General features: G+C 40.8%; 1 protein-coding gene across 1 annotated transcript in view; it reads right to left on the reverse strand.

Annotated features, from left to right (window-relative positions):
• cdh8 (cadherin 8) overlaps positions 1-25,385 on the reverse strand; it is a 469,940-nt gene that overhangs the window by 12,327 nt on the left and 432,228 nt on the right. Inside the window, 3 exon segments of the mRNA XM_034185442.1 lie at positions 10,103-10,220; positions 10,897-11,018; positions 15,813-15,949. Coding sequence (XP_034041333.1) covers positions 10,103-10,220; positions 10,897-11,018; positions 15,813-15,949 — 377 coding nt within the window.

Raw genomic sequence — 25,385 nt, forward strand, 5'->3', positions numbered from 1 at the left:
AAACTGCTACTTGCTGAGAAAGACAGTTGCGACAATAACCTTCAAACAGATTGAACTCAGTAGAGTATAAGAATGCTGTTATAACTGTTTATATTTAATGTATGTTCATTAAAACTACCTTAACATGTGGGAGTCACAAATGTCAGTTGTGACAGTAGCAGTAACACTTAACAGACTGAAAATTTCCTGAACACCTGAATTCTCGAAAGACAGTGGCGAGCAGCTGGAAACAGCAGCAGCTCATCACATCACTTTATAAAAACATACAAAAAAAAAAATCTAATGAACAGCAGAACCAACAGTTGGAACATGTTTGTTGTTGACAGAACTTCACTTTGTCTGCAAAATGAAAACTGAAAACTTGCCGTCAGCCGAATTTCATTGTCTATATTTTCCAGACAATAGGTTCCACTGGAGTATAATTCATACCTTTGTCTGCATTATCCGCTCCTCTATTTGGGATTTTTGTGCATTGTTGTAGTGTCCTCTTTCTTACTGGCAATTATTATTGGAGTATATTATGTTTTAATGCCTTGAAACCTAAGAAAGCCTATAATAACTATATATATATATATATATATATATATATATATATATATATATATATATATATATATATATATATATATATATATATATATATATATATATATATATATATATATATATATGAGGTCTATTACAAAAGTATCCGACCTTATTATTTTTTTCAAAAACTATATGGATTTGAATCACATGTGATTGCGTCAGACAACCTTGAACCCTCGTGCGCATGCGTGAGTTTTTTCATGCCTCTCCCTCAGCCCCAACCAGTCCCAGCAGAAGACTGCCCCTCCCTGAGCCTGGTTCTGCTGGAGGTTTCTTCCTGTTAAAAGGGAGTTTTTCCTTCCCACTGTAGCCAAGTGCTTGCTCACAGGGGGTCGTTTTGACCGTTGGGGTTTTACATAATTATTGTATGGCCTTGCCTTACAATATAAAGCGCCTTGGGGCAACTGTTTGTTGTGATTTGGCGCTATATAAAAAAATTGATTGATTGATTGATTGCCTGTCGGTTGCGTCATTCGCCTGTGGGCAGGCTTTGAGTGAACACTGGTCCACCCCTCCCATCGGAATTCCTTTGTCTGAGAACTTCCCGAGAGACTGCCGCTTTGCTTGATCAAACTTTTTTCAGAAACTGTAGTTCACATCCAAGTGGACACCATTCTAGAAATTCAGACAGTTTTCAGTGAAAATTTTAATGGCTGATGAGAGATTAAGGAGTGTTACTATCGCTTTAAGGACAGCCCACGGCGCCGGACTGCGCGCCGCGCCCCGAGCTGCCGTCGTCAGCCTGTTTCGAGCTGAAAACGTCCAAATTTAAGCCTCTGTTGACCCAGGACGTCGTGAGAGAGCAGAGAAGTTTCACAAGAGGTCGGGATCAGCAGTTTATCCGGACATTCCACTGTTAAAGGAGTGTGGACGGATTTGCGCGTCGGCACCCAGCCACTCATGGCGCAGCGCCACAGCAAAACACCTCCGTTGGAAGTCTCACAGGACAAGTTTGAACATGCCCAGCTGTTAAACAATTTCTCGGATACTCACTTGACTGAAAGCCATCGAAAACCGCCTGAATCTTACGAATGGTTATCAACACGGAGGTGTTTTTCTGTGGCGCCGTGCAATGAGCGGCTGCGTGCCGACACGTGAATCCGTCCGCACGTCTTTCATTACAAAATCTCCTTTAACAGTGGAATGTCTGGATAAACTGCTGATCCCGACCTCTTCTGAAACTTCTCTGCTCTCTTACGACGTCCTGGGTCAACAGAGGCTTAAATTTGGAAGTTTTCAGCTCTAAACAAGCTGACGACGGCGGCTCCGGGCGCGGTGGGTCCGGCGCCATGGGCTGTCCTTAAAGCGATAGTAACACTCCTTAATCTCTCATCAGCCGTTAAAATTTTCACCGAAAACCGTCTGAATTTCTCGAATGGTGTCCATTTGGATGTGCCTTACAGTTTCTGAAAAAAGTTTGATCAAGCAAAGCGCCAGTCTCTCAGGAAGTTCTCAGACAAAGGAATTCCGACGGGAGGGGTGGACCAGTGCTCACTCAAAGCCTGCCCACAGGCGAATGATGCAACCGACAGGCGTGAAAAAACTCATGCATGCACACAAGGGTTCAAGCATGTCTGATGTAATCGCATGTGATTCAAATTCATATAGTTTTTGAAAAAAATAAAAAGGTCAGTTTCTTTTCTAATAGACCTCGTATATATATATATATATATATATATATATATATATATATATATATATATATATATATATATATCTATATCAGGGTTCCCTTTTGAACCCAGGGGTCAAGATATATATATATATATATATATATATATATATACGAGGTCTATTAGAAAAGTATCCGACCTTATTATTTTTTCAAAAACCATATGGATTTGAATCACGTGTGATTACATCAGACATGCTTGAACCCTCGTGGGCATGCAAGAGTTTTTTCACGCCTGTCGGTTACGTCATTCGCCTGTGGGCAGTCTTTGAGTGAGGAGTCGTCCACCCGCTCGCCGATTTTTTTCATTGTTTAGGAATGGCTCAGAGACTGTTGCTTTGTTTGATAAAAAATTTTTCAAAACTGTAAGGCACAACTGAGTGGACACCATTCAATAAATTCAGCTGGTTTTCGGTAAAAATTTTAACGGCTGATGAGAGATTTTGGTCTGGTAGTGTCGCTTTAAGGACGGTCCACGGCGCCTGACGGCAATCTGCGCTTCGAGGCGGCAGTGTCTCGCCGTTTCAAGTTGAAAACTTCCACATTTCAGGCTCTGTTGACGCAGTAAGTCGTCAGAGAACAGAGAACTTTCAGAAGAAGTCGGCATGAGGAGTTTATTCGGACATTCCATTGTTAACGGTCATTTTGTAATGAAAGAACGTGCGGGCAGAGTCGCATGTCGGGCTGGACCCGACCGCGGGGGGTCGCGGCAGGAAAAACACCTCCATTGGAAATCTTAACGGGCAAGTTGGAACATGCCCAAGCTGTTAAACAATTTCTCAGTTACTCACTTGTTGAAAGCCATTAAAAGCCGCCTGAATTCTACAAATGGTTTTCAACACGGAGGTGTTTTTCCTGTCACGGCGCACACAGATTTGCCGAGTCGTCACGGAAACGACTCGTCGAATTTGCGCGTACGTCTTTCATTAAAAAAATGTCCTTAAACAGTGGAATGTCCGCATAAATTCCTCATGCCGGCCTCTTCTGAATCTTCTCTGTTCTCTCACGATGTCCTGGGTGAATTAAGCCTTAAATTAGGATGTTATCAGCTCGAAACAGGCCGACGACAGCGCCTGGAAGCGCTGCAGGACGTCCCGCTCCGTGGGAAGTCCTTACACCGACAGAAACACCCCATAATCTCTCATCAGCCGTTAAACTTTTCACAGAAAACCAGCTTAATTTCTCGAATAGTGTCCACTCGGATATTCCTCACAGGTCCAGAAAAAATTTTGATAAAGCAACGCGCGCCGTCTCGAGCAGCGTGTGAAACAAAGGAATTCAGCCGAGAGGGCGGGACCACATCTCACTCAAGGCCTGCCCACAGGGAAATGACGTCACCGACACGCGTGAAAAAACTCACGCATGCGCACGAGGGTTCAAGCATGATTGGTGTAATCGCATGTCATTCAAATCCATATAGTTAAAAAAAAAAATAAAAGGGTCGGTTTATTATCTAAGAGACCTCGTATATATATATATATATATATATATATATATATATATATATATATATATACGAGGTCTATTAGAAAAGAAACTGACCTTTTTATTCTAGCAAGACGCGTTTTAGTGCCGGGTAAATTATGAGATCGCGACTTACGGCCAGGGGTCCAGGGGCCCCAGCAGGGGTCAAGGGGGCAGAACCCCCTGAACCCCCTGAAGCTATAGGACATCTAAAATGTTATTGGCAAGCCATATTTTAACAAATTTTGAGTTATTTTAGATGCATTGAAAGAAATAATAATAGACAAAAAAAAAAATGACAATTATGTTGTAATATTTGTAATACCAGAGTTCTTTTTTAAATGTTTCTGTCAAAGTCTAAGTTAATAGAATAAATAATGTTAAAAACACATTAATATTTGATGGACATATAGCATTTGCTCTCTTGTTCAAAAATCACACACTGTACCTTTTTAATCCTGTGAAGCAGACAGGGTTTTTCTGTCATGACAGTTTTTTGTTTTTTTTTCAACATGTTTCAGTGGGATAGCTTTATTATTATTTTAAACAATATAACCTCTAATGGCCTTATGAACAAGAGCTGAAACTGGACTGATTGACTGTCAGTTTTTTACTTTCACTGATTCACTGTGGCTCCTCTCCCACTCCCCCCCCCCCACCTCGCTCTCACCGTCTGTTTTCCTTTGACCTTTTTGGAAACAGGGAGCCTTTAAGCTGTAAAATAAACTGTAAACTTCTGAGTATATTATCAGCATCTGCTGACACAGAAGCAACTCTGGATTATGAAACATTTTTCTGGAGTATTTTTTTTTTTCCCTTTAAGTCAGAGCGGAGTGTGTCTATCCGCTCTGATCTCTGCTTTAAGCATTCTGCAACTTCACAGTGCTGAAAGCAGCTGGCTGCTGTTGTCTCTGGTGTTTGCACTTAGACATGAAGAAAATGATATATATATATATATATATATATATATATATATATATATATATATATATATATATATATATATATATATACACAGTAGTGTTCAGAATAATAGTAGTGCTATGTGACTAAAAAGATTAATCCAGGTTTTGAGTATATTTCTTATTGTTACATGGGAAACAAGGTACCAGTAGATTAAGTAGATTCTCACAAATCCAACAAGACCAAGCATTCATGATATGCACACTCTTAAGGCTATGAAATTGGGCTATTAGTAAAAAAAATAAGTAGAAAAGGGGGTGTTCACAATAATAGTAGCATCTGCTGTTGATGCTACAAACTCAAAACTATTATGTTCAAACTGCTTTTTTAGCAATCCTGTGAATCACTAAACTAGTATTTAGTTGTATAACCACAGTTTTTCATGATTTCTTCCCATCTGCGAGGCATTAATTTTGTTGGTTAGGAACCAAGATTTTGCTCGTTTACAAGTGTGCTTGGGGTCATTGTCTTGTTGAAACACCCATTTCAAGGGCATGTCTTCTTCAGCATAAGGCAACATGACCTCGTCAAGTATTTTGACATATCCAAACTGATCCATGATACCTGGTATGCGATATATAGGCCCAACACTATAGTAGGAGAAACATGCCCATATCATGATGCTTGCACCACCATGTTTCACTGTCTTCACTGTGAACTGTGGCTTGAATTCAGAGTTTGGGGGTCGTCTCACAAACTGTCTGCGGCCCTTGGACCCAAAAAGAACAATTTTACTCTCATCAGTCCACAAAATATTCCTCCATTTCTCTTTAGGCCAGTTGATGTGTTGTTTGGCAAATTGTAACCTCTTCTGCACATGTCTTTTATTTAACAGAGGGACTTGTGGGAGATTCTTGCAAATAAATTAGCTTCACACAGGCGTCTTCTAACTGTCACAGCACTTACAGGTAACTCCAGACTGTCTTTGATCATCCTGGAGCTGATCAATGTGTGAGCCTTTGCCATTCTGGTTATTCTTCTATCCATTTTGATGGTTGTTTTCTGTTTTCTTCCACGCGTCTGATTTTTTTGTCCATTTTAAAGCATTGGAGATCATTGTAGATGAACAGCCTATAATTTTTTTTTTTTGCAGCTGTGTATAAGTTTTCCCCTCTCCAATCAACTTTTTAATAAAACTACGCTGTTCTTCTGAACAATGTCTTGAACGTCCCATTTTCCTCAGGCTTTCAAATAGAAAAGCATGTTCAACAGGTGCTGGCTTCATCCTTAAATAGGGGACACCTGATTCACACCTGTTTGTTCCACAAAATTGACGAACTCACTGACTGAATGCCACACTACTATTATTGTGAACACCCCCTTTTCTACATTTTTTACTAATAGCCCAATTTCATAGCCTTAAGAGTGTGCATATCAGGAATGCTTGGTCTTGTTGGATTTGTGAGAATATACTGAATCTACTGGTACCTTGTTTCCCATGTAACAATAAGAAATACTCAAAACCTGGATTAATCTTTTTAGTCACATAGCACTACTATTATTCTGAACACTACTATATATATATATATATATATATATATATATATATATATATATATATATATATATATATATATATATATACGAGGTCTATTAGAAAAGTATCCGACCTTATTATTTTTTTCAAAAACCATATGGATTTGAATCACGTGTGATTGCGTCAGACAAGCTTGAACCCTCGTGCGCATGCATGAGTTTTTCCACGCCTGTCGGTTGCGTCATTCGCCTGTGAGCAGGCTTTGAGTGAGAAGTGGTCCAGCCCCCTCGTTTGATTTTCATTGCCAGGAAATGGCGGAATGATTTGGGCTTTTTTTCCATCAGAATTCTTTCAGAAGCTGTTAGAAACTGGCAGCTGGAAACCATTAGAAAAATTTATCTGGCTTTCGGTAAAAATGTTACGGGCTTGGTAGAAAATAAGGAGTGTTACTGTCGCTTTAAGGACAGCCCCCAGCGGCTGTGGGGCGCGCCGCGCTCCGAAGCCGCCATCGACAGGCTGAACGACCATTTCATTTCTAAACGGATGGCTGTCTGGATCCGTGACCATTGGGTGCCATTTCTGTGGTTATCACAAGAGCTGGACATCAACCATTTTCCGGCAGATTTCACTTTTAACGAGATTTTGTCATGGAAAGCCGAGCGGAGGCTTCGCGCGTCATGATGGATTCGCTACTGGAGCGAGACAAAACCACCTCCATTTTGGTCTCACAGGACGGCTTTGAGATGGCGTTCAGACAGCTGTTGGTGGTTTTTCCATCGAGTGATTATCCGAGAAATTGTGGATGTGCCTGGACATGCCAGAACATGTCCCGTGAGGCTTCATCACAGCGTTGCTTTGCGCCATGTGGCACCACCGCGACGCGCGGAATTCCTCCGCACGTCTGTCTCAATGTGCCGAAAAAGTGCTGAGGTCCACGTCTTTTCACAATTCCTGTGCTAGTCAGACGACGTCCTGGATAAAACACAGCGTCCAGTTTGGAAATGAACGGCACATTCCACTGTTACAGGAGTTTTTGTCATGGAAAGAGGAGCGGAGGGTTCGCGCGTCGCGGCGGTGCCGCATGGCGCACAGCAACGCCGTGATGAAGCCTCACGGGACATGTTCTGGCATGTCCAGGCACATCCACAATTTCTCGGATAATCACTCGATGGAAAAACCACCGACAGTTGTCTGAACGCCATCTCAAAGCCGTCCTGTGAGACCAAAACGGAGGTGGTTTTGTCTCGCTCCAGTAGCGAATCCATCGTGATGCGCGAAGCCTCTGCTCAGCTTTCCATGACAAAATCTCTTGTTAAAAGTGAAATCTGCTGGAAAATGGTTGATGTCCACCTCATGTGATAACCAGAGAAATGGCACACGATGGTCACGGATCCAGACAGCCATCCGTTTAGAAATGAAATGGTCGTTCAGCCTGTCGATGATGGCTTTGGAGCGCGGCGCGCCCCACAGCCACTGGGGGCCGTCCTTAAAGCAACAGTAACACTCCTTATTCTCTACCAAGCCCGTAACATTTTCACCGAAAGCCAGATAAATTTTTCTAATGGTTTCCAGCTGCCTGTCTCTAACAGTTTCTGAAAAAATCATTCCGCCATTTCCTGGCAATGACAATCCGACGAGGGGGCTGGACCATTCCTCACTCAAAACATAATAAGGTCGGATACTTTTCTAATAGACCTTGTATATATATATATATATATATATATATATATATATATATATATATATATATATATATATATATATATATATATATATATATATATATATATATATATATGAATGTTCAGCAGATAAGTCACACCACAGCTCGAAAGTGATTGTCTGCTCACTATTTTTGTGCTGACAGTGCGAATGGCACCACATTTTCTAAGTGTCCAGCAAGTGGTGTTGGATGTTCATGTGTGACACCTGGAATTTGACTGACACCTGCCGCAAGAGGGATGGAATGGGCTCTCACAGGGCACTTTCTGTCTTATGTCCACTGGTATGTGCAAATAGTTGTAACGACAGGTGTATGAGGCGTTGGAGCCATCTCCGATTTTTCACGACTGGCATGCAATTCCTCCTTCGTGCACTAGTCAGCTTCAATCGTGTTATGTCTGAAGGGGCCCTTAGTGTTTGCCAATCACATCACATTTTTGAGATGTGAAAACATTTTTCTCATATCAAGCACTGAAGCAAAAGCTGCAGTCTCGTGCCATAAATGATATTAATGGCTCTTTGTTCACATTTTGCACACCTGGTTTAAAAACTATGCTTTTGAAGATGATTTTGTGTATGATTAGTGGCATCAAATTCGTGAGTGAATGAGCAACTTTTGCGCAATCCATCAATACGGAACATGCAGACTGCAAAAAAATTTGATGTGATAGAAGAAATCTGAGCTCAGATTCATATTCAGCACCCCCAAATTACCATAAATCAGTTCTCAAGGTCCATGCAAGAAGATTTTTTTTTTTTTAAATGACCAGTGTAATCTATATGTGTGACATTATCTAATGGAATCCACTGTCCATCTGCCATCACGTGTGCCACTATGGTAGCAGCAGCCAAACAAAGGTAGTCTACTTATCATTCTCCTTATTCTCATGCCAAGGGAGATCACTTTCTGAACAAGAGGTATCAATTAAATCATCTGCAAGAAGTAACACAGCAGTACTGAGAGTTTCAAACTGGGCAATCTAACACCATTGGGTGAGCCTTAAGAGAATCACCACCTTATCATGATAGCTAGATTCATGTCCCAGTAATATCTTGGGAGTTGCTTTTTCATTGTAGAATGATCTGGTCATGGTGTCTGGAGGCAAATTTCAGTTGCACCACACCAAACCAATCGTGATTCAACATCACCATTATATCTGGCCGATATTGTATTAGAAAATCCATTTTCTACGTAATGGAGACAGGGGCTCCTTACTGAAACAAGCACCTTTTAATTTGATCTTTCCTTTCATTGGTTTAATCCTGACAGAATTACAAAGGGCAGCTACCCTGTTGCCCCAACACTTATGACAATCCACACAGTGATCAGATGGCAGGTCAAGGTGAGGACCAATTAAAGCTAAATACTGTCTAAAGAAACTAGTTCTGCAGATATGGGTTATGAAGAACTCTCTTTAAATGTAATTTCACCCACGTGCGTGCTCCTTGTATCAACTATGTCACTGTTAAAATATTAAACATCACCACTGATTCATATCAATAATTTCAGATCTCAATTTTTAAAATACTGACAAGAAAATGTCACTCTTCCTGAAAGTGTCATTGCACTAGCACTTCATATTCATGCCTTCTGATATACCTGGGTTCATATTAGCATTTTTATAAAATCTTTTTGGCACAACATGTCTAGTACACTGATAAACTGATTTTTATGGACTTGTTCTGCTGTCAGAAAGAGGTTGTAGAAAGTTAGCCTGCAGCATATGGATCAAAACAGAAGGCTAGTACGTAATAAAGATATGCTTGCCTCAAGCTTAAATCATTACACAATATCATTATGGACGCAGCCTGCTCTGAGACAGCTACAAAGGAAAGGGGGATGAAGCAGGAGAAGAGGAATGAATGAAAACCAGATAAAAAAGAAGCATATTTAGCAGATAAATTTAGTACCATCTGCTATGCTGCAACAGCTCCTAGGATGTCACCCTACATTGAGCTGCAAGACTACCAGGAAAAGCCATTTGGATCCCATTCATTTAGCTTCTCTCACAATGCACTGGGGAGTAAAAAGAAGCTGGTGTCCAGGCAATTTCACATCTGCTAATTGTGAGCTACACTGATCCACCAGATTTCATCTGCAGTTTGGCTAACATGCCATGGGTTAGAGATTAGAATACTAAGCCATTGCAAAAATTTGCAGAAACTTCAGTCAGTCCAGCACAAAAGAGCTTCTTCTCTTTGCTTTTCCTTCTCACCTTGGTTGTTTTTTATGGTGAAATTAGGGTTGTTGAGCATCTCTGGGACTAGCCGATAGTCAAAATAATGGCCTTGAATGGGGTCGTCTTTGTCCATTGCACTGATAGTCTGGATCACCTGTGTTGAAACACAAACAGATGATAGAAAAAAGCAATTTATTGCTCATTTGCAATCCTACATTGTTTCATAATTTTACAAAGTGAAGTATATGTACTGTTCATTCCTGGGTTTTGAGATTATTACCAGTGAGCTCCTCTGTATTCTGGCCCACATTCAGGCTGCTGGCTTTATCTTTATCTGTCATCAAAGCTGTTATAGTACTGTATGTCTTTGTGATTGATTAGATATTAGAATTTGGGACTTGCACAACAATTTCTGTTTTATTCAGCTTTCCCCTCCTTTCAATAAAACTCCTTATTGTATGTAGGTTGGTTGTCTGAATGAGGCCGATTGATGAGAATGCAAATGCTAAATACTTGTCCAGGATTTTTGGCTCAAAGAAGAATTGTGCCATCTGGAGGAGGATATGAAAGACGGTCTTGAATTATGATCCTCTCTGATCAATTCTGACTGCTCCTATTTCCCCTTTGCTGAACACACACACACACACACACACTGTGTCAAGGAAGGACTGTGTGAGAGAAACTGGTGCGTTCTCCCACCTGTGTATAGTTTCACTGTGAAATAAATAGGCTATAATTCACTGTGGCCAATCATTACAGGAAAGCAGGGAGAGCAAGAGAGAGAAAGTGATACATTACTGGTTTGATGAATGAGCCATTTCTTTCCTTACCTGTCCAGGTTTTCCATTTTCACACAGAAAGGCATTGTCTTCAGTGGCAAACTCAGGGGCATTGTCGTTGATGTCCATTACTCTGATGGCCACGATCACCCTGGATATCTGACTGTGGTTTCCTAGCATACAGCCATGACAGATAGATAGATAGATAGATAGAAAGATCGATAGATAGATTGGGAAAGTAGATTTACAAAAAAAAAAAAAACAAAAAAAACCACACAAAAACATGAGGTTACACATGAAATCTCAGGAAAATTCTGTGGCCTACTTTTAATTTCCTTTATTTTCCATCTTTATTTCTCCCTTCATTTCCTGAGCTGATGGGCACATGGATGATAAGCCACATCAATCTGCATTTTAGCTGGTATCAGCGATGCAAAGCAGGATTCTCGGCAACAGAAGAAAAAGAACAAGAAAAAAAAATCCCATTCAAAGTGCTTTTGAAATCCCCTGTACACTGTAATGTTTAAAACATGAGGGTTAAACATGCATATTAATGAGTCATTGGTAGCTGAGGTCTAAAAAGACAATAAAAGACAGTTTAATTAGATTAGATTTTGATTGGAATTATTCATCACTGATAATTGACAGTCCCTTTCAAGAGTCCCTGTAAACGATTGTTTTTACTAATCAGTCATGCAAATAGCAACTTTTAAAGCAATTATCTATTAATTTGGCCTCCTGAGGGCTGTGTTAGTTTTGCCAGTGACATCTGGGTCTTTATATATTGATTTATTTGATGTTTATGAGTATGGAGAGTGGCAATGCTATTTTCTTTTAGATTTAAGATTAAATGTAGTGTCTTAATCTACAAATTTTCATTTTTTAAGTGTTAGTACTATGCAAAATCGTACGCAGAAATTATAAAAATCAACAATCACAAAGCCGAAATTCTGAACTTCTCTCTCTCTCGCTCTCTCTCTCTCTAAAGATAGATTTAAAAGTTAGTTCTATGGGGAGATCTATCAAACATTTAAAAAGTTGTTATTCACTCATTATTATTCAGTTTGATGCCTTTGAAGAATAATTCACTGTGGTGTAAACCTACAAAGTAATCAGATTGTTATTAACCACAAATTTCATTCTTTTAATTTGTGTGGGCAGGAGAACAAAGTATGTTTCCTTTTCCGAAAGTCTGGAATTGACTGTGTTTGTGCTGCGGCATTGCACTAAACTAAGATGCTACATGTGGGATGCCGGCAAGTCTCACTGAGGAAGCCACTTTTGTGATCACAGAGTTGGACAGAAAGGCAACAACGAGTGACTGCTGTTAACAGGACAGCTGGAATGTGGACCGGCAACCAGCTCTTTGAGTTAATGGCTAAGATGAGCTAAACCGATGGCTAAGCTAAGCACTACCAGAAGCTCCACTGTCTGTGACAACGGCAAAGAGGCGGAGATGGATATATCTTGACCACAAAGTACAAGAATTTGACTTGAAAGCCAAATTAAACCCAAATAACATTTGTACTCAAAAACCAGCCTGGATTGACTGTGTATACTGGAGTAAATCCTGAAGTTGTTGATTGTAGATGAACACAGATGGAGTGACCTTCAGACAGCAACTGAGGTTACATCACTATTATGCCTAAATAAATAGCTCTGAATCTGTGTGCATTTTTCAGATGCTGTATGGCAAATTTTATTTTTATCAGCTATATCAGGACTCACACAAGTCAAAGAGCCAGAAGTAATGATTCATCATCGGGTATATGATTGGAGTGAGAAGTGCCCTTTAACAAGTTATGTGAGATGGGTAGGTACAAGACCATTTAGTGGTGCCCAAACTATTCCAGAAAGGGCCAGTAGGGTGCAAGTTGTCTTTGCAACCACTGACTCCACCGGGTGGTTTCACTGAAATCACCTGGTGGAGTCAGTGGTTGCAAAGAAAACCTGTACCCTATTGGCCCTGTCATTGGACACCACTGATTAAGAGTCTTAAAAGTCAGCAATAGAACCTTAATGTCTGCTCTTAAATTCACAGGAAGCCAGTGATGAGAAGTCAAAACAGGTTTGATGTTATTAAATTTTCTAGTTTTAGTCAAAACTCTAAGAGCCATTTTCTGAATCTGGTATCTGAAATACAAATTAAAATGTAACTCTGAAAATCACACACAGAAAAAAAATGGTGTTTTTATAGGCCAGTCACACTTTTTTTTTTTTGTGCCTGTCACAAAAAGCGTCCCATTTTTGTGACACTTTTTTTTTATTTTGCTATTTATGATACTCCCCTTCTCCTAACTCAAGCCATAACCATAGTGTTTGTGTCTACCCTCCACTAATTCGAACCATAACCCTTCAGACACCCCACATCGTACCCCCATCATGACCAAAAGCGTCCCATTTTTGTGGCCCCATCACGAACCCATAGATCAGGGGTGGCCAAGTTCGTTCCTCGAGAGCCACATTCCTGACACTCTTAGTTGTCTCCCTGCTCCAACACACCTGAATCCAATGAAAGGCTCATTAAAAGTCTGCTAACGAGTCTTTCCTTGGATTCAGGTGTGTTGGAGCAGGGAGACAACTAAGAGTGTCAAGAATGTGGCTCTCGAGGACCGAACTTGGCCACACCTGCCATAGATTAATGTACTTTTTTAATACCGCCATGAACTGCCATTAAACTGGGTTGTGTTTTTAAAGGTTTTTGCAGAATACTTTTTAAACATTATTTAGATAAGCCTTTCAACATATGAGGTCTGTCCATAAAGTATCGTACCTTTTTATTTATTTTTTAACTATATGGATTTGATTCATATGTTTTCACGTCAGACAAGCTTGAACCCTTGTGCGCATGCGTGAGTTTTTCCATGCCTGTCGGTGACGTCATTTGCCTGTGAGCACGCCTTGTGGAAGGAGTGGTCCCGCCCCGTCATCGGATTTTCATTGTCTGCAAATGGCGGAATGATTTGGGTTTTTTTTTCCATCAGAATTTTTTCAGAAGCTGTTAGAGACTGGCACCTGAAAACCATTCGAAAAATTTATCTGGCTTTCGGTGAAAATTTTACGGGCTTCACAGAGAATATGGTCTGTTAGTACAGCTTTAAGGACCCCTTTAAGGACCCCTTTAAAGACGCTCAGCGCGCCGCGCTCCGAGCTGCGACGACACGGCACAAGCCACCGGACCATTTCTGAGCTGATGGCTCTGTGGATACAAGACCGTCGTGTGCTCTTTCTCTGGTTAAGTTTGGACATGTCCAGCTCTCCACAATTTCACTGATACTTACTGGACTGGTAAGCACTGAAAGCCGAGATAGACATGTCCAAACTTGTCCTCTGACACGCCGAAACGGAGGTGTTCCTTTGTCTCGCTTCCAAAGCGAATCGGTCGTGACGCGCAAAGCCTCCGCACGGCTTTCCATGACAAAATCTCTTGTTAAAAGTGAAATCTTCCGGAAAATGGCTGATGTCCAGCTCTTGTGATAACCAGAGAAAGAGCACACGACGGTCTCGTATCCACAGAGCCATCAGCTCAGAAATGGTCCGGTGGCTTGTGCCGTGTCGTCGCAACTCGGAGCGCGGTGCGCTGAGCGTCCTTAAAGGGGTCCTTAAAGCTGACGTGAAAACATATGAATCAAATCCATATAGTTTTAAAAAAAAATAAAAAGGTACGATACTTTATGGACAGACCTTGTATAGTCCAATTGCAGATATATTTATTAGTAACAATGAATGGGATCCTCAGAATTAAGTGGCCTGCAGCCTGGGCCAAGAGGAAAATTAAAAAGTTAGTGGAAATTGCCATTCTGATAGATGGTGATAGATGCATTAGGTCAGAGGGAAAGAAAGCAAGCAAGAGAGAGAGAGAGAGAGAGAGAGATACTGAGCCCTGTGCAAAAGTGACTTTTCCCCAGCAGCAGACAGGGAAAAGAATCTGATTAGTCAGTTGTCAGCTGGTGCAAGGCAGCAGAACGTGCCAGCATTTGGGTGGCAAATGGCATTGGTTTACAAGCGGGAACACATCCATTCACTTTTCACGCTGCTGGTTTACCCTCCCCAGTCCATGAAGAACCGATATATTTATTTGGGCAAATTCCTCTTAGGTGTTCTCTGAGATGCCGCTACTGTATCTTGAGCCACAGTTACTTTGCCGATGGGCATGAAAATGCTATTTAAACATACTGGCGTGAAGACATGACAAGACAAACACCTTATCAAATGAGACACATTCAGTTCTTCCAATGGGCTCCTATGATGTTGCAATTTGTCTGTACTGCATGTCCACAATTTTATGACAGTGTTTGGGCTTTCATTTATTCTGACAATTACTGTAATGTGTGCCTCCTTTGATTAAGCAAAGAAAAGGGACAAATAGACGAATAAAGACGCACAGAAAATGACAGAAAAAGTTACAAGCTGTGTAAATTTGTATCCCAATAGCTTGAAGGGGTACATTAAGCTGTATCACAACATACAGCCCCCCTGAAACAATCTGTATGCAAATAAAGCCTTACATGTGGTTTGAGCTGTTTGTGGCTCTACCGAGAAGATTTTCAACGTTGTCAGTGAGTTTTGCACTTCACAGATGTTCTTTAATCTGTAATGGATGCTGGCGTTGGAGCAATCCACTCTGGAGCATGTCTTTAAAACTGTTTATTTGATACATCTTAATGTTGTTGCACTCCCACAAATTGACTACTGAGCTGTTTAATTCAATCAAAACTCAGCAAATCAACGTATTTAATGCCTCTGTGGATCCAAATACTAATTGTTTGCGCCACAGTATTGGAGCTATTAAAAACGTTGCTTTACAAAGCACTATACTGTTGAACAGAGGATTGTGGGTAGCAGGTCAGTGATTCCATTGGGTATGCAAATACATCATCAGTTTGTATTGTATGATTGGTTCCTGATGGATGTCAAATAATGTTGATTTTGAGAGCATGTAATTACTGCTGTGCAAGGCTACTCACTGACTTCCGTGGCAGTTACTGTGATGTTGTGCCACATATCTGTCTCACGGTCCAGAGGTTTGGCCAGTGTGATTTTCCCGTCGTCCACGTTAATGTTGAACAGTCTCTCCAGGTCTGTGTGTCGATCAATGAAGTACCTGCAAAGGCAAGTGGTCATCAGAAACATAATGCAAAGCTGCACAGCAACCGCAATGTGCTCAAGGCGTCACCAATGGAACATCCAGAGCAATCCTTTGGGTGCTGTGGCTAATGGGCCCTGATCCATCAAGAGAGACCTGTGGATTAATGCGCAGTGAAAACGGTAGGAAATCAATAATTATCATCTGAGGAATAATTACAGCTGTCACAAGAGCAGCTAGAGGCATTAAAGACCCTCATCCCATCACAGCACCCCCCCCAACAAAAAAAGACTATTAGTACATGTTATGTCAGGATAAGAGATGGGCTTTTGTTAACCGTGTTTGTGGTCTGTCAGCACTCAATGGCTCCCAGATGCTTTGCATTAATGATTTCAGAGCCATTTTGTGGAGGTGCACAAGGTGCAGGATTTTTGGATGAGAAGAAATAATGTGATGGAAGTGAGCCAATGATCAATCTGAAATCGGTCACAATACTTTGCTGATTTTTGTTTTCCAGCCATAATCTGTCCTTGCATTCCATGTTTTTAACCCTTATAGGGTCTTCGTTTTATTGGTTACACAGTGAGTCCTGCTGGGTCTGGTGGACCCATTGCATTTTGGGGCTTTTAATTCAACATAACATTTTTGTTAAAATACTCAGCAGATGTTTACTTCATATCAATTGCAAGTAATATAAACAACACATATGTTTAATTGGTCATTTTACATTTATTACATTAATGAATATAAATGCCACTCGTTTCCTTTCTTTCTTTTATTAAAATGTAACAAAATAAGGAAATATATCATACAACAGGTATAATTGGAAAATAATTAACAAATGAAGCAGGTTTTTCCAAAACAAGAGTGTGTTATTTATTTGAATTTCATTAGAAATTTAACCTACTCAGGTCAGTTTACACATAACATCTGTCTGAACAACACAATACCCTCATTGAACACTGCCATTTTCATACCAGACTATACCACACATGAGGGGCAGAGCTTCTCTGTGTGTTTACTGCATATGTACGTCTTCCTCTGCAACACCATCCAAACCCTCTGTCTCTTCCAATATCAATTGTAAGGCTGCATGAACAGAGAAACACTTTGCCATCTTGATAATTTGCGGTATGGAACCATGATGACAGCTGTTTATAGTGTCAAAGTCAAAGTCAGCTTTATTGTCAATTCTTCACATGTAGTAGACATACAAGGAATCAAAATTTCGTTTCTCACCTTCTCTCGGTGATGACAGGACAAGACATTTTGACAATAAGGACAGTAAAGTGCACAAGTATTTACAGTGTAGTGTCTGAGGTAATAGTAAAAATGGAAAGTGCAGTAGTGCAAACCATTCAGTATTTGTTGCAGCAGCAGATTTTTGTTAAGACACTGTGCAAGTGGTGTGGTAGTGATAAAGTGAAACAGTGCAGGACATTGGTCATGGGCAACAGACTTTATATATATATATATACTGTATAGCTTCTTGAAAGCCTGGATGGAGCTGGGGGGAGAGAGTTCAATAATGCCACAGCCTGGTGGCTGAAGCTCTTTGTGAGTCTGGTGGTGCGGGACCGCAGGCTCCTGTACCTCTTCCTGGAGGGCAGAGTGCTGAACGGGTTGTGTGCCGGGTGGCTTGCATCGCCCACAATTGTGGTCACTTTTTGGGTGAGGTGGGTGGTATATAGGTCTTGCAGAGAGGGGAGTGGGGCACCAATAATCCTTCCAGCTGCATTCACTATGCGCTGCAGGGCTTTCCTGTTGTAGTCAGTGCAGCTTCTGCCCCACACAGTGATGCAGCTGGAAAGGATGCTCTCAATGGTGCTACGGTAGAAAGTGCTCATGATGGTTGGTGGAACACTTGCCCACTTGAGCTTGCGCAGGAAGTAGAGAAGAAGGAAGTACCCAAGATTGGTTCCCGCAAGACAGAGGGTGACGTGTGGGAATGTGGGTGCAGTTTCCACACAAGGTTGCAACATTGTGCGAGAACAGTGGGAACACACTGTGGGTGCTAACACCAAAGGCCCATTCACCTGCTTTAAACCCAGGTCACACAGCACCAACGAAGGACAACGAAGCCCAAATGAAACAAGAAATCTGGATTTTTGTTTACTTTCAGAGCCATTATTTAACCTTCCTTCAGCTTCGTTCCTGCAGCTACCACTTTGTCAGAATGTTTTATTAAACTGTTGAAAAATCTGAACAAATAGCAACAACAACATCAGTTCGTCCGTATTTCATTTTGTTTTCATTCTTGGCGGTTTCTTATCGTTTGAGTCATTTTTGTAATAGCGTTTTGATTGACTTTCTTCCAACATCATTCAGCCTCCCAAATCCGATGTATTGAATGAAGGGTGAGGAACACAACGATATCTGAATGACTCAATAACTAAGGCTTCGATGACCTGAACTAAACATCCTCGTATTGTTAATGTATTGTTCATTTTAGGGACAAAAATGCAACATTTTCATACAGAAACAATAATGTTAAGATCATTTTATCAACTACTTTAACTTTTAACACACGTTTCAACTGGTTGTGGCTGGCTTGCGTGTGCCTACGGTTATGTGTTTTCGGGAGTAGCCTTCGTCTGACACGAACATTCCCCATGGCTGATGCCATGGACTCGTCAAAGGTAGTTGTCAGGACAAGTACTATCACAGATAAAGTGTACAACAAGGTACAAGACCAAGGCAAACAAAATGCCACACCTGCAAGTACTGTGGGAATGAGGACAAGGCTGGCTGCACTCGCTTTTATCCCCACTGTTGGTCACATCATCGTGAATGTTTTGATTTTGTTTCAAAGCGTTGAGGTTGACGTTCGCTTTCCTTAGTTTTGGTTTTGTTTCGTTCCTTTTTTCGCTTTTGATTCGCAGGCTTTTGGTGATAGGAAAGGTGCAGGATATTTTTTGTTGTCCAGTTATCGCGGTGTCCCATGTGACCGGGTGCTTGCTCTCTCTATCTCTCTCTTTTCTCTCTCTCTCTCTCTCTCTCTCTCTCACACACACACACACACAGGCCCAGAGAGCAGAAAGGGAAAATGAGGATGCACATTTTTACTTGCCCCAGGTCCAGTGGACCCGTAGACCCTTTATGTAATATGGGGTGTCTCAAAAAATGTACCCAAAAGTATTTTGCCAGCACAGGAAAAAAAAAATCAATATTATCAGACACTTTCTGCATGACCATGTGGTCGAAGCAAGTCATTTTTCTACCCAATGCACAGTTCAGTCTTTCCTTTTTGATGTTTTAACCTTTTATCTTTTACACCACATGATCAATGTAACCTCCTCGTCTGAAGTTTCCTAAGAAACAAATCATCCATCCCCAGTTTTCTGGAAAATCACGTAGCAAATTCAAGTCTTATTGCAATTTGCTGGGGAGTTAGTTCACTCTGAGAGAAAATTTTGTAGGGAAAGAGATGCAAGTCAGCCCTTAGGACACGTTGCACAGAACTCGACAATTTTTGTTCTCTGAATTATGGTCCACTGTGGAATTTTTCATGGACTTTAATTAAAGTCTTGCAGAAAAATCTTTAGGGTTCCCGAATGAGAAAAACACCATTATTTCCCAGTAAAACCATTTCCTGGTATTCATATTTCAGAGTAATTTTGGATACATTTTTTTGAGATACCTTATGTAAATGTGAAGGGGAGTATGCAGGGGGTGCATGATTGAAAATGTTTTGTGATTTATATTACTCACAAAAAATAAGCCAAGACCATTGAATCTTAGTTTGAAAAAATAATTTTTGCAACATTTTTCCTAAGATAAAAACTGAAAATAGGTCCCACAGACGCGAATACCTTATAAGGGTTAAGTCATCAGGTCAGCATCCATCAAGTGCGGTTCAAGAAGCTGAATTTGCAAATTTGATTGTACATTCTCAAATTGCAGTACATTCCACAGACCTTGGCAAAACAAACAAAAAAATAAATAATAAATAAATAGCAATAATAAAATTAGAGAAATGTTATAAACAAAGAAAGATTGGACTCCTTAGTAGGCTCTTGATTTACTACACCCGTTAAAAGGAAAAAAAGTGCACACAGTTGGGTGAGTGCATTCCACCGGCAGAATGCTGCATAATAATTGGCCATTTTGCTTAAATACTGTGAATGAAACAGTAAATGTTTGAAAGTGGTGATTTTTTAAAAACATTTTGATTAATGTATTTTTTTGGTCATTCTGTGAGAATGCTCAGAATTTGTGTGCAATGAAGCACAATGTGCATACCTGCAAGTTGCTGATTTAATTTAATTTAGCACTTATGGCCATTAACACGCACATAATCTTTATTTACATACTGCTCTCTATGTCATGTTTCCACCCACTACTAACTACACAATTAGTAAGTCACCCGCAAAACCATCTCCAGCTCATTGTACAAAATTTGGATTGGCCACACAATTTAGCAGTTTGTTATGTAGGATCATAGTGAACCAGGTATTAATGTTATGCAAGACTGCCTTGGAGCACAAGAAAGATAAATAATAGTAATAAAAAAATAAAGCAATAGCCACTTGGATGTCAAGGTTCACATCAGTCACTGGAGGACTGTGGCATGGGGAAAAATTAGCTACTGGTACAAGACAGTTATGGATGAGGACTAAGAACATGGAATTGATGGACTAACATCAGAAACAGAGAGAGGTTCTATGTAACCTGTACTGTTGCCCCTCTCTGAGCTGATACTCAGTCAGTGGCATGGGAAACAGGCATTCCATAAGGCTAAAACCTAAGGGCTGTAGTGTCTGTTGCTACAATGTCTTTTAGCATTGGGAAGTAACATTTATTTCATTGTTGCACCCCCCACCAAAACCTCACTCCCAACATGAACACTGAACAAGAGGCAACTGGTAACCCAGTGCTCAAACATCACTAGAAGGAAGTTACTGTTGCAGCTAGAGATTTTAATGGTCCAACAGAATGTCAGTGGCACTCAGCACCATGTGGATGAAGTTACTTCTGTACAGCTAAACTGGAATAAATAGCAAGATAGTATCAGCCAACGACCCTACCAATGACTGCACTGAGATGTAAGGCCCATTGAAAATGTTGAGAAACTCACAGAGGCTAGCACAGCTTTTCTCACTATCACTACTACCTGAATCTGAAATACCAATGAGATCATACAGGCCGCTGGAACAGAAATCCTGGTTATACTTGAATCTAAAAATCAAGAGTATAAACCATAGACAGTTCCACCCAATGGAAAAGAAGCCTGGGGGCTAAAATAATAGATGCCTGGAAAGACAAGCTGACTAACAATGTTGTAAAATAGGGGTGAGGAAGGACACGTCTGGCTGACTAAGACATACAACAAACTGTCTACAAACAAGGCTCTGGAAAGTGAAAAAACATCAACTTAAAGCTCTGCCAACAAGGCTGAAGAGCTACACAAGGAAAGCAAAGCCAAAGAGAATAGATGGCCTGTTCTCCAGAGAACGAGCCACAGCGTACTCACAGCTGCAAGGAAACAATGGCAAAAAAAAAACCCACAAAAGAAATCCACCCAGAGCTGCAAATGAGCAACACCTGAAAAATATATGGGAAAAGGAGACATGCTGTAACACCAATTCCCAGTTGCTGAAGGATCTGAAAGTGCCCACGTGGCTTCTAGAACACAAATACACACGGTTGTCTGGGCAGCACTAGGACCTGTTGCAATCCATGCATACTAGCTGAAGAAGCCATGAACACCTCGTAGAACAACTGAAACAAGTGCAATTGCCCTGGATGGTTAACACCAAGCAGAACAGTACCGATCGTGAAGGATTCCCACATAGGTGCAACACCTTCAAACTACCAGCCAATGTGGAAGCTCCTGTCAATACAGTCACAAAACAATGATAACAAATGGGGGAGTCCAGCTTAGATGTGATTTGTGTTATTTTATGAAAATCTTTCTTTTTCACTGCACAATCAACCTCTGTAACTGGTAACACAACAGGAAAAAGTTGGCCTATCCCCCAGTTTCACCAATTACATCTAAAGAAGTCTAGAACTCACCCAGGTTTGTTCTCTCATTTGTCTCCTTCTTGCATGGTCACTCAGTTTTTCAGAACTTTTACTCCACATGGATTTACCATAAAGAATTGTTTTGACTATTTTTTAAAGGGCATAGATTGAGTTCATTAAGATTTGACTGCTTATATGGGTCTGGGTCTGGGTCACTAGACCAACCAGCTAAAACCACACTTCCCTACACTTGGCTAAGTCCTTGGACTCTTTCTGGGGGATCCCATTGCATTCCCAAGCCAGATTGGAGAGATAATCCCCCCAGTGTGTCCTGAATATTCCATGGTGACTCCTCCCCATTGGAAGCCGCCAGAAGACCACAAAAGGGTGACAGCTGGGGGCATCCTCACCAGATGTCTGAACCACCTGAGATGGCTCTTTCTGAAACAAAGAAGCAATGGCTCTACTCCAAGTCCCTCCAAGATATTCAAGATTCTGACCTTGTCCGTGAGTATAAGTCCAGATACCAGACAGAGGAATCTCATTTCATATCCACACCTATCAACTGGGAAATTGAGAGCTTCACCTTCTGGCTCAGCTTTTTCTTCACCACCATTGCACAGCATCTACAGGAGATCATACACAGCCCTAATCAGTCTGTCAAGCTCACACACTGAAATTGACATTGAGTTGATTTTTAAAAAATGAAGCCATCCAGGACCTGTAGTGGCCTTGTGTTGTGGTAGCATGGAGTAGCAGCATATGCTCAGAGACTGGACTTGACTTGACTTTAAGTATTATGCTGCATTTACACATAGGCAGGATGTCATGAATGTCATATATTCATCATTCTTGGCACATTCCTGACATTCTTAACATGACTTAACGGATCTGAGTAGGTTTCTTAATAGTGTGTGTTGGTGCGTGATATTCGTGATTTTCGTGGAGCATGTTTTTGACTGTCAAAAAAATCTTCCACGAATGTCACGCACCACCCTCATTTTGCCTCATGTCGTGGAGGTCGCAACTGAGTGTGTTGATCCGTCTTGATTAGTGGTGATCCTTAATAGAGCGCGACAGCATTTTTCTCTGACGTGCACACAATTAATCCCTGCTGCACTGCATTTAGTTTCATTGCTGCAGTATACAGAGGAAGGACAGTGATGCCAAGTCGGCTAAAAGTCTTGTTTCAATGCTCATCAGTGCGCTCCTACAGGTGTTCCACCTGCTGCTGCTGCTGCTGCTGTGCCTGATGTTTGGGAAAATGTGTGAGACAAGAGCCGCATGGAGCCACACATCCGGCTCTCTCCGTCTCCTCCTCCGTTCTGCGCCACTCCATGGCAGAGTGCCCAACTAAGCATGCAATCACAAAGTTCTTCTGCTGTGGATTTTGAGGAACAAACTGGAGCAATCTGAATTGTTCAGCAGCTGATGGATGAATATGGGTGAGTGTGTGGAAACAATTCGCTTCAATCACAACGTGACAGAACATGATGCACTGTTACGCGCTATAGCGGAACATTATTCATGACCATGCGTAATAGTTCCTGATAATTCACCAGCAACACGTGGCATTAATCGTAATGCGTGGTACCAGGTTGCAGCAGTTCCTGAGTATACCTGACGCCTCTGTCTCAAATCATCACATTCGTGATCAGCAGCTAAGAATGTATACATTGTGGCATTTGTGACTTGTCATCGTTAAGTGTAAATGCAGCATTAGAAAAGCAAAACTCATTAGATTTGCTAGTTGGTCACTTTTATTTATTTATTTATCATTTATTTTAAGAATGTAACAAAGCATGTGATTTTCAGTCCTGTGACAGTGACTTTGTAAGTCTTCTACAGCCTAAAAAATATAGCAGTGAGATTTAAAACTCTCCAGAAAACTCCAACAGTGGCTATGAAATTGGAATGCACATAAAAGAGAATATTCAGATGCCACTTGAAGCTGTGAAATCACTCTTTCATGTTGTGCCGTGCACAGCGCCAATTCTTGGAACAAGCCCACACAAAACTGACTAAAAAAAGTGTCTGTCATTATGGGTCATCTGTGCTTTTACACATTTCATTTACTATTATGTGTGACTGTCATAAACATCCTACTTCCTAAAAAAAAACACGGCTGCTGCCATGCATGAGAGCTAATTGGTATGTGCAGCATGCAAGTTCTTACGTATACATTCAGGACAAATTGTTCCCATTTCAATCTCTGTCTCACTCTCACTTCTCCCTGAAAATTTCTCCCCATCTCTGTAAAACTGTTACCCTGTAACATAGATTTTTTTTTTTTCATCCAGCCAGGTTTCAAGTAATTCCAAATTCAATTATATATATATATATATATATATATATATATGGTGAGGCACCTGTGTTGAGGAGCCTAGTGGCTGGAGCAGGCCAAGCGGATGTCCATGTGTCCATGTTTCACCTGGTTGTGGCCGATAGATGGTAATTTTTAAGGAATGTGGATGGATTAGTTGTCTGCCTGAGTGGTTGGCATCCAGTAAAGATGCATGGATCAACCTGCAGGCACCCTCAGGCTGACCCATGTTCTGGCAGGTGGGGATATGCTTGGTCAAAAAATATTTTGGGTGTGGATAGGGTGGGTCAAAAAGTGACAAACCAGCATTCCTATTAAGTAATTAATACTTTACAGATATATTACAGGCTCTCGAAATGGCATACAAGTTAACATATGATTAGTTCATCCTCTTCCGTTCTCCCTGTGAAATGCACGTGCATGCCATATTTGTGTGCTCTGCACTGTTTAAGATTGTATGAATTAAGTAGCCTCAATCCAGCCTCCACAAATATCTGTACACCCAATCTTAATTGTGAAAATATGTATTATAATATGTTGGCAATCTGACATACCTTATTGGATTTTTTTTTCTTTTTTCACAGGGTGCATATGGGTTATTAATAAGTGCATACTTTGTGGGTCATTAGTGCGAACTGGCTCTCACAACGGGTTGAGTGGGCATAGTTTTTTTTTGTTTGTTTGTTTTTAATCCTGACTTGCGCATCACCACTATCCAGGACTTGGGCCTGTTCTATGGTGTGGGGGATACACTGGCATATGGCATCAGTGCCTGTTCCAAGATCCCACCTGTCTATCCCCCCCGGAACATTTGATATATATATATATATATATATATATATATATATATATATATATATATATATATATATATATATATATATATATATATATATATATATATATATGTATATATATATATATATATATATGAAAGAAAAGTGGTGCTTACAGAAGAATGGTGCGGAATGAAATAAATAAACCACTGGCACAGATTCCAATTGTTGGGGAGATGTACTGAGCCGTGACATTTCCATTTTTGAGATGAAATGGTGTAAAATCCTTGCGACGCCAGGCTGGGAGAGGTCCATGAGGACTCTCCAGCATCCCTCCACCCTCTCTTTCTCTCTCTCTCTCTCTCTTTCCAATGCCTGCAGATGCGGA

The sequence above is a fragment of the Thalassophryne amazonica genome, chromosome 2, assembly GCF_902500255.1.
Source record: "Thalassophryne amazonica chromosome 2, fThaAma1.1, whole genome shotgun sequence".
NCBI lineage: Eukaryota > Metazoa > Chordata > Actinopteri > Batrachoidiformes > Batrachoididae > Thalassophryne > Thalassophryne amazonica.